General features: G+C 38.6%; 1 protein-coding gene across 1 annotated transcript; it reads right to left on the bottom strand.

The window, feature by feature from the left end:
• Positions 1 to 1,265: 1,265 nt before the first annotated feature.
• LOC117391744 (protein mono-ADP-ribosyltransferase PARP12-like) lies at positions 1,266 to 7,046 on the bottom strand. Its single transcript, XM_033989642.2, has 12 exons — positions 6,708 to 7,046; positions 5,811 to 5,949; positions 5,003 to 5,507; positions 4,878 to 4,928; positions 4,402 to 4,528; positions 3,958 to 4,123; positions 3,563 to 3,683; positions 3,390 to 3,480; positions 3,244 to 3,319; positions 3,019 to 3,149; positions 2,800 to 2,951; positions 1,266 to 2,563 (listed from the first exon to the last, which is right to left on the bottom strand). Exons 1-12 carry the CDS (start codon positions 6,974 to 6,976, stop codon positions 1,812 to 1,814), a joined length of 2,580 nt encoding a protein of 859 aa, XP_033845533.1. The 5' UTR covers positions 6,977 to 7,046; the 3' UTR covers positions 1,266 to 1,811.
• Positions 7,047 to 10,343: the final 3,297 nt, after the last annotated feature.

The following is a 10,343-nucleotide window of genomic DNA, read 5'->3' as shown; positions in this document are numbered from 1 at the left end:
TAAGGTGGGGAAGAGGGCAAAGCTGCGTTTTAGTACCATTAGCTCCAAATAGAGCATCATTGAGAAAAGAAACTGGATTTGCCTCATGCTGATTAATTACCATGTGATTATAGCAGGCTGTGAACACTATGCACACTACCAGAGTAAGGAGCCCGTAGGTCAAACAAATAGAATGAGAGCATGTCTCAAATGTAATACTTATACTCTAAAAAACAAACATACATGCTTTGAAAACTGGGGGAAATGTCCTGGTTAAAATCTTGTATTTAGTATATAATATTATAACTTTATTTGAAAATAAAGTGATACAGTAAATGGCTCTATTTAAACAGCTCTCAACTGTGCTTTGGCTGCAGAATAAGGGCCTTATTTTGAACAGATTTAGTGCATTTTCTGAAGTGATTCAGACAAAAGAGTGTCTGTCTGTGGTCAGACAGACACTGCTTTGTCTGAATCAGGGTCTTTACTAAATATCTTTTATGTGACTTAAATAATTAATCAATTCATAATGTTTAATATGCATTTTGTTGCTTAAGGTTACAGAATAATATGAAGTTCAGTCTTTCAAATTTAGTATTAGTGACCACTGGCCATTAGTCATGCAACTGCCCATTAAAATAGAAAAATTATAAAAAGAAAAATGTGAAATTATCAATGCATCCAGTGTTTTGTGAATTAATGTATACTCACATTATGTAGCAGCATAGGGTTGAGGTTTTTAAATGTAAAACATGGTCCATGTAGGTCTACAATAATGATGTCACAGGACTGCCATCTACTGGTCTATATGAAGTGCATCATGTTGTGACATCAATGACAAAAGTGAGGACCTAAAAGTGTGTAAGCCGCAACCAACCAACAAAGAAACAATAAATAAATAAATAAAATAAAAAGTAAACAGTGTGTGACGGATAACCAGCACAAATCACCTCTTCTTCAGAATTACTTTTATTCTATTTCTTTCTATTCGCCCTATGGGGAATTTGCCTAAGCCTTTTTGTCTCCACCCACTGCCTTTATGACATAATATAACTTTCCTCTCCACCTTAATAAACAACTCTTTACTAGCTGTAATCATACCAGTAACAAGTGGATGTTTTGTGAGAGACTTTCTGAATCAAGTAACTTTAAGCTATGGATGTAACACTTGGACCACAGAGAACTGTTACTGGTTTTATTAAGACTGAACTGTAACACAATTTTTTATAGCAAATGTCAATCAATTACAAAATACATACATTTTTTTCTTAAACATAGGAACAAGACTGAAAACATGAATTTAATGTAGATTTCATGGTGAAACTATATATAAGTATTTTGTCAGTGTTAAATGAAATGCTAAATGTACATAGTGTTGTTCTTAGTGCTAAATCTAATATTAATGTCTATAGAATGGATGCAACAAAATATTCAATGTTTTAAGAGACACGATTATCTTCATTGTCTACCAGCAGGGCGAGCTGAAATTATATTTGATTAAAGTGTGACGCACACAGCTTTGTTTGATTAGCAGATAAAAACCACACCTCCAAGTAATTCAAACAAAATGATTTAAAACAATAAGCAGGGAGGGTTACTCACAACATAACATTACAGTTGCACTATGTAACCTTTATGGCCTTTCCAGTTCTTCTTAACATGGCCTGTTGTAGTCAGTTGCTTGGCTACATGAAAACAGATAATTTTAATGCCATGCTGTGGAACTTCCAACCAAATCAATTACAAATCTCTATGGATACAAGCTGGTGTTGGGCCCTCTTCACAGTGCACCTTTAGATTTCGAGTAAAAACTTTCACACTGCCAAACCCGTCTATGCAATAATACATGTCTTTTGTTGTTTTGATGATGATCTTTGAAATGCAGCACTTGAACTTGTTGGATATGTGGTTGCCTGCAATCTAGTTGCTGCAAACCTAAATGATGTATCAGATGTAAATGTGTGTGGAGTTGATGCTAAATAATCAACTGATCTTATTGTGGATGCAGCAGTTGGACTTGTTTGCATAGAGTTTGGTGATCTTGGTGAGAATGTGGAGACAGGATTAGATGGGCTTGTAGGAGATGTAACAGATGGCCTTGTAGCAGGTGTAGGGGCCATATTTGTCGCTAAGGACATGTTTGAGGGTGTAATGGCTGGATTTGTTACTGAAGCTTTTGTGGACGCTGGAAAGGATGTAGTGGTCAGATTTGTCACCAAAGGATTCAGGGATGCTGCTGAGGGTGCAGGTGGCACAGAGACTGTAACTGTAGGTGTTGGTGGTACTATTGGTGTGGCCGCTAGTTGGTTGGTGGTATGTTGTTGGGCCCTATCTCTGTACTGAAGGATGTATTCAGGGTAGATCTGCTGCTTCTCAAACACAACAAAGATGGACGGGTTCATGACATCGTCCACACAGCTGTCGTAAAGATTCACGTCACTTCCGTCTTTAGAGGGAGGTCTTCTATATTCAGAGCGGCCTCTGGTGTATTGTCCGACCAAAATCCGAGACACAAACATGAACCGGTCTTGAGAGGTGCCAGTGTAGCTGTGGGAGTACTTGGCATCTCGTGCGAAATAACTTCCTAAAAAGTGGAGCATAAGAAAGGTAAAATGTATTGAGTGTATATAGTGTACGTATTAATGTTGAGCTAAAGATCAATGGCCATCATCTACAATTAACAATCTTGGATATAATTCTGTAGTAAAAAGCTCTTTCACTGTGGGATGTATAGGTGAATTTCTGATACTTATGTCCCATAGTAGAAATGACAACATTAAATATTCATTGTATTGTATCTTAAGTTCAGAAATTCTTCACCTTGACCATAAGCTGTCCCATTGACTCCACAGAGTCTCCAGTCAAAGTTAGTGGCACATATAGTTTCTACATGTGAAGGCTCGGTCCCATGAAAAAGCTTTTTCTCTGCCACTGGTTGTCCATTGTTCTTGTTCTTCATATGATTCTTATGTCTTAAAAAACAAACAAATATGTAAGCACAAAATAACCATTATCAGATCAGCTGACTTAAACACATACAGCTGAAAGGCTTCCCAGACAGCTTTGTTTTGAATCCTTTCAATTTTCAGAATCTCAAATCCTTTCATGGTTTGACAGAAAAGTTCGTGGATCTCTTTATATTCAGCAAGAGATGGCTGGAGACAGATACGCTATGAAAAGACACATATTTTATTAAATGTATGTGTCATTATTAGAGGAATGAGTAATTATATAATATATTTGATTCCATATAAATATGCGTACCCTATGTTCAGTTGGAGAAATCTGTGTTTTGTCCCAGTAGTCTGGTACAGCAGCAGTGGTGTTTGCTAAACGCTTCCTATAATAAGTACATTTAAATTAAGTTGAAATACATCATACAGTGAACTCATATAAGCACTGAGCTGTACCTCTTTGTGGGGACTTCAGCTGCAGAGACAAACTGAGGACGTCTCCTCACCACCCTCTTTGTCAAATACTTTACGTTGGTTTGAATCATGTCTAAGAAAAAACACATATCTATATTTTACAACTGAAATAAATGAGCACATTTAAAGTGAACGATTTGCAGCTACATGTATACCCTGAAAACTGAGTTCATATGACTGTGAACCAGCTTTGAACGGGATCACAGCTTTGCCATTTTCCAGATACATTTCCTCCAGGAATTTACTGGTGACACTGGCCGGCTGATGCACACTTGCCTACAAGATAAGATTAGAAACAACACACTGAATGTTCAAAGCTGTTGTCCACTTATATATTTTGTATATTTCAATTGTATATTTTAACATAGTATCGTGATCAATATTGTTTATGTAAGTTTTATGACACTATTTATTGGTTGGCACTATATATATATAAAAATAAAGCCTAATATTACTATAATATTAATCCTAACACGTTCCCGTAGCAGAAAAACAACCCAACGCACAATGAAAAAAGTTAAGTGGACAGCTCAAGTTTAAAATCACTCACATTCGCTCCATACTGCTGCCACCTGCCATTGTCGTCCTCCCAGTACCAAAGCCAGTCAGTGGTGTGAATGAAATCTGGTTCCAGAACCGAGTTTATGGTTGAGAGGCGTCTCACTTCATTTTCTCCACTCTTCATTGTGTCAAAATACACAGGAGGGGAGGTCGTACTATGAAGAGGAATGATACTTAGCACTGTGTTGATAATACAACTAATGCTATGGCTTTACTTATTTACAAAAGCATATTCTCTTTCCTTCCTTATCCTTTTTAAGGCCATCTGATTTTCTACAACTGTATCCATAATCAGAGATGCTATACTGTCATTGTTGGTGCACAAGGCTCCTATCGTATTTGTGTATGCTTTGGCAATTTGGTGCAAGAATAAAACAACAAATACTCATTAAAAAGAAAAAACAAAAAACAAAAAAACGTTCCAGTTCTTTACCTGTATGTATTTTCAGGATCACAGTAGGCCTGCTCAATCTTTTCATTATCAGCCATAGGAGTCCACTTGCCATTCACATTGATCTCCCACATGTATGGCATCTTAACATGAGCTTTGAAACAGTGATCTGAAAACAACACATATGGACAATGTTATGATTAAGATACTACAGGGAAATGTGTCCTCTTCATTTGGCCAATTCTTCAATGCCGCTGGGGAATGGCAGCGCTCACTACAGTGCCTAGTAACATGTACCTAGTAACCAATCTAGTAACATCTCCATGATCTTGTCACTAGGTTGGCCAGGACCACTTCAACAGGCATATTTTTTCAGTAGATAATGGAAGTGGAGTGCCTGGAACAAACCCACCCAGGCACAAGGAGAAACATGCAAACTCTGCACAGAAAGGCCCTGATGACCTGGGGATCGAACCCAGAACCCTTTTACTGTGACAATACAATATTTTGCTTCTCACCTTCATATTTGCAGTGTCCCTTGATGAAGTACATGCAGATTTCAGTTTTATCTATAAAAAAGTGTGCTCGATTACGTTTTTTGTAACATATAGTCAATTTAAAAGTTGTAAAAATATGACATTACCTCTTTGTCCTTGACTTTTTCTGTTGCGTTTTGGATTATGACTTATGTTATCTGACTTTTTGGTAGGATCCTGGCTATTATCACTGTTGCCCCTGCCTCCTCTAATATGACCTCCCCTCCCCCGACCACCACGACCCCTGTTTGAATTCGGATTTGTTCTTGTATTAGAATCAGTGTGATGGCCAGAGTTATGGCTGTCTTGGCTGTCGTCACTGTCATGGGTAAGATCTAAACTAGAGGCTGCCTGTGGATCACTATTTACATTTCTCCTACTGTTTAACTTGTCAGCCAACCACAGTGCCTGTTTATTTGCATAGACACATTTTAAAGATCTAATCATACATGCAGGGATACGTTTGTCCTGCAGGAGTTTTAGTGGCTGGGGGGCGAGAAAGTCATGTGTCCTGAAGCAGCTGCAGTCAGAATTGAGGAACTTCTCACAAATGTGCAGTCTCGTGCAGGATGTGTCCTCACATCCATTACGGTTATTGTAATTATGGCAGATCTTAAAGAAGAGAAACACATGAAGTACATTATAGCGTTTACATTATTTAACTAAGTCCAGTGTTGTCACCTGCTTGTCTCCATGGAGATTAGATAAATAACATACTGATGAGCAAAGCAACAATAACAATCTCCATGGAGAAAAGAAGAAAAGCTTACCAGAAAAGCTACATATTGCACATTTAAATTAGTTAGATGAAGATGAAATACAAATTTAACTAGGTCCATGTACCAAAGGGATATTAAACAGTAACCATTTATTTACTATTGTCTATTAGTTATATCTAAGGGCAGCCATACATACAGGAGGCAGGAGGTTGTTGTTGTTGCTCTGGAGCAGCAGGAGGCACAGCTGGGCCCTGGACAGTGTTTCCAGACCAAACTTTGTGAGGATGATCTCATTGTGGCCTGAATGGAGGTCGTGGGAGAATATGCATCCTCTCCTGTGAAATAAGGCAATACTAGAATCATATCAGAAGTCTTGAACATCGTTGGATAGAAGTTTGAATTTTTTTATTTCAATTTTAATAACAACAAAACTTTGTTTCATGTTTTCTTTAGAGTATATAGTCTATAAGCTAATCAAAGTTGTATAAAAAATACAATCATATAGAAAAAAATACGTTTATTACCAAAGTAATGATTACACTATAAAACAATAATAGCTTAAGTGATGATAGGTGCTGCACAATTTGTTTTGAGTTTAGCCTACCCACCCACATTTCCACTTCCGTCTGGCTTAAACAAACACACATATAAATGCCATATTGTGATGTGACATAATGTGGCAAGAGACCTTAAAGGTGGTCTGCGTGTGCGCGCAGTGTATGTATGTATATATGTATATATATATATATATGTATGTATGTATGTATGTATGTGTGTATATATATATGTATGTATGTATGTATGTGTGTGTATATATATATATATATATATATATATATGTATATATGTGTGTATATATATATATATGTATATATGTGTGTATATATATGTATATGTGTGTGTGGGGTGGGGTGGGTAGGGGTGTGTGTGTGTATATATATATATATATATATATATATATATATATATATATATATATATATATATATATATATAGATAGATAGATAGATAGATAGATAGATAGATAGATAGATAGATAGATAGATAGATAGATATTGAGTGCATGCATCTACTTACTACCAGTCGAATTACCTCGTGTAAGTAAACTGACAAGACTCTGTGAGGAGGAAGCTTTTACAGAGGTGCAGGCCCCCACAGCCCGGACAGTCCTTACGCCAGCAGAGTTTCACTGGGCTCCGGACGACAACCTTCGGCGTCCCATTGAATAAACACGTCTTAAACTTGTCGTTATTACAAATAATCTCTGAAAGTGTTGAAGTGTTGCACAAGTTAAACAACAAGTCCGAGGTGATCACAGCTCCCTGATTGTCCAAAATATACTTCAAAATCTCCGTCTCCATTAAGGCAAGATGCAGGTCACGGGTTTTCTTCAACTGGAATAACAGATCTACATACGTGAGGACTATGGAAGGTTCACGATCAGTTCTGATGAATGGAAACCGAAACTTAACAGGTATAGGATATATGCAGTCCACGTAATCTCCACAAGGGGGAGTGCTCGCCTTATGACGTTGAAAGGATCATGGCGGTAGTAGACTAATGTAACTACTCTAAATAAAGTGTTGTGTAAACTGCATTTGTGAGTAAAAATTATTATTGTTTTTTTTGTTTTTTTGTTTTTTTGCTTTTTTACGCTTTTCTAAAGTGACATTACTAGAATATAGCAACATGACGAAAGTTTCTTCACACCAATAAAAATGTATTTTTTTTGCACTACACAATGTAACTGACACAGACCCCAACATTAAAAAAAAAAGTTGCCTGTAAGTAGGCTACTTGATTCTTCTCAAAATCCTCATACTAAAATATTTGCATTAAATGTGCCTAAATAAATTAAAAAAAAAAAAATTAAAATAAATAAATAAATGAGTAAATAAATAAAAACCAAGTCAACATCATAACAAAAAATAAAATAATAACAAATGAAACGGCTTATGTTAAAGTTGCATTCACACTTGCACACACAAAATAAAGTTGGACTAGACCAGGGTGCCATATTTGAATGGGAGGGCAGCCACTGATCAAAGCAGTGAGTGATTTAGATTGTGTTCAGAGCACTTTGGTTGGAGCCACCATACCTTTAACAAGGCGCATCACGATTAATATGATGTTATTCAGATTATAATGGTATAATAGTTTCTGCAAAAAGTACTGTCTTGGTCATAAACAAGCAGGGGGACCTAAAGGTCAACAAACATTGGTCAAAGGGCGCATTTGGCCCCCAGGTCATAGTTTGGACACCCTTGGACTATAAGACCAACTACAAGACCATGACTAAACCAGGACTATAACAGGACTAAGACAAGTCTAAATCAGGAAAAAACTGGACCCTAACCCTAATCCAAGTTAGGAGTTAGGGTTAGGGCTGATAAGCCTGAGCATCAGTTATGTCATTTTTTTTTTTTCAAAAAAAAAAACAAACAAACAAAAATGAACAGATCTTGTTGATAATCATTAGATCATTAGCTTCTTGCATACACAGATGAGTAACTGGCAGCCTATTTTCCTTTCTTATTGCTTCCTGTCTTCCTCTCGGCGAAACACAGGATCAGCTCTCAATGAAAGAGATTTTCCATCCGTCATTCCCACCATCTGCTGTCAGCTTCTCTAGCTCTCAGTCTCCATGCAGTCTTGTTTTGTAGATTACCAAAAATGTAGACGCCTGAGAGTGTAGCCTATGTGCTGATTTATGCTGGACTAAAAACCTAACTTTGTGGAAACTAATAATGGGATTTTGCAGTGGGGTTGAATCTTTAGAACAGGAGCCACTTTGATTAGGTATACTTACTTATGAATAAGTATATATGTACAAAGTAATAATACCCTACTTTGTACATACATACATATACACACATTATATGTATAATGTATGCATTCTCTCCCAGAAGCCTGGGAGCTTGAGGGTTCTGCGCAGTATCTTTGCTGTTCCTAATACTGTGCTTTTCTGGACTGAGATGTCTGATGTTTTGCCTGAGACCTGCTGTAGCCACTTCTCCCATTTGGGGGTCATTGCCCTGAGTGCTCCGATGACTAAGGGCCCCACTACCTTTGGAGGTGTTTCCCACCTTGACCTTGGGGTTTCCAGTCCATACTCTGCCCAAATGTTTCTGTACCCTATGCCTGCCACTTGGTTATGGCGCTCCATGTATGCTTTCCCTGTCAGTATCTTACACACTGCACTTATGTGCTGGATTATCTCAGGGGCCTCTTTGCACAGCCTACACCTTGGGCCTTGTCTGGTGTGGTAGATCTGGGCCTCTATTGCTCTCGTGCTCAAGGCCTGCTCCTGTGCAGCCAGGATGAGTGCCTCTGTGCGGTCCTTCAGAACCAGCTCTCTCAAGCCAATGGTAGTATTTCTTGACACTTCAGTTATGTTCCAGTGGTACATCCCATGTAGAGGCTTGTTCTTCCATGATCCAGCACCTCTTCCTCTGCGCTCCACTGAGACATTTGCTGAGCACATCATCTGTTGGGGCCTTATCCTTGATGTACTTATGGATCTTGGATGTTTCATCCTGGACTGTGGCTCTCACACTCACTAGTCCTCGGCCTCTTTCCTTATGGCTAATGTACAATCTCAGGGTGCTGGATTTGGGATGGAATCCGCCATGTATGGTTATGAGCTTTTGGGTCTTAACATCTGTGGTCTGTATCTCCTCCTTTGGCCAGCTTATGATTCCTACTGGGTATCTGATTATTGGCAGGGTGTAGCTGTTTATTGCTTGGGTCTTGTTCTTGCCATCAAGCTGACTCCTTAGGACTCGCCTTACTCGTCGGAGGTATTTGGCCGTGGCTACTTTCATTGTTTCCTCTTCAAAGTTGCCATTTGCTTGTGGGATACCAAGGTACTGTCCTCAATGTCTACTATTATTCCTTCTTAGAGTGAGACCCTTCTGTGTGGACTACCTTCCCTCTCTTTGTCACCATCTGACTACATTTCTTAAGCTCGAATGACATTCCAATGTCTGTGCTGTAGATCCTTGTGGTGTGGATCAGTGAGTTGATGTCTCGCTCATTCTTAGTGTACAACTTGATGTCATCCATGTAGAGGAGGCGACTGATGGTGGCCCCATTCCTGAGTCAGTATCCATAGCCAGTGTTGATGATGATTTGGCTGAGGGGGTTCAGACCTATGCAGAAGCAGTGGGGACAGTGCATCTCCTTGGTATATGCCACATTTGATGGCCACTTGTGCAAGTGGCTTGCCATTGGCATCAAGGGTTTTTTTCTGCAACCTCATTGAGGTTGCAGTGAACCGTGTGTGGCACTGAGTTGTAGGCTTTCTTGTAATCAATACAGGCGGTGTAAAGGTTGGTCTGATGGGTTCTGCAGTCTCGGGCGACTGTTCAATCTACTGGGAACTGGTGTTTGGCTCCCCTGGTATGTTTGCTGATGGCCCTCTGTACTGTGCTTATGTACTGATCTATAAATATCTATATCTATCTATCTTATAAACAAATGTAAGATGTAAATTAAATTGAAAACCTTGAGCTAACAGCGCCTAAATATTTAAAAACTCTCACTTCTCTTTTTAAATAAAAACGCCTGTTTACGCCTATTTAGGAAACTAGATCTGCAGGCGTCTCCATAACACTGCCTTGTTTACTTGTGTAACCACATTTATTCGGTCAAAATAATGAAAAGAACGAACGAAAAACACTCGCAAACTGCTTCCCTGTCCGTCATCTGTCTCTCCGCCTTGTGCTG

This window comes from Periophthalmus magnuspinnatus, chromosome 23, assembly GCF_009829125.3.
Source record: "Periophthalmus magnuspinnatus isolate fPerMag1 chromosome 23, fPerMag1.2.pri, whole genome shotgun sequence".
Taxonomy (NCBI): domain Eukaryota; kingdom Metazoa; phylum Chordata; class Actinopteri; order Gobiiformes; family Gobiidae; genus Periophthalmus; species Periophthalmus magnuspinnatus.
This window is presented reverse-complemented; position numbering and strand designations above follow the sequence as displayed.

Bases quoted from the DNA above. Each gene is read 5' to 3' on its own strand.
- LOC117391744 (XM_033989642.2), bottom strand. From the start codon at position 6,976: ATGGAGACGGAGATTTTGAAGTATATTTTGGACAATCAGGGAGCTGTG. The intron at 5,508-5,810 runs GTATGTATGGCT...CTCTTCTTTAAG, and splicing joins ACAACAACCTCCTGCCTCCT to ATCTGCCATAATTACAATAA. The intron at 3,320-3,389 runs GTACAGCTCAGT...TACTTATTATAG, and splicing joins GCTGAAGTCCCCACAAAGAG to GAAGCGTTTAGCAAACACCA.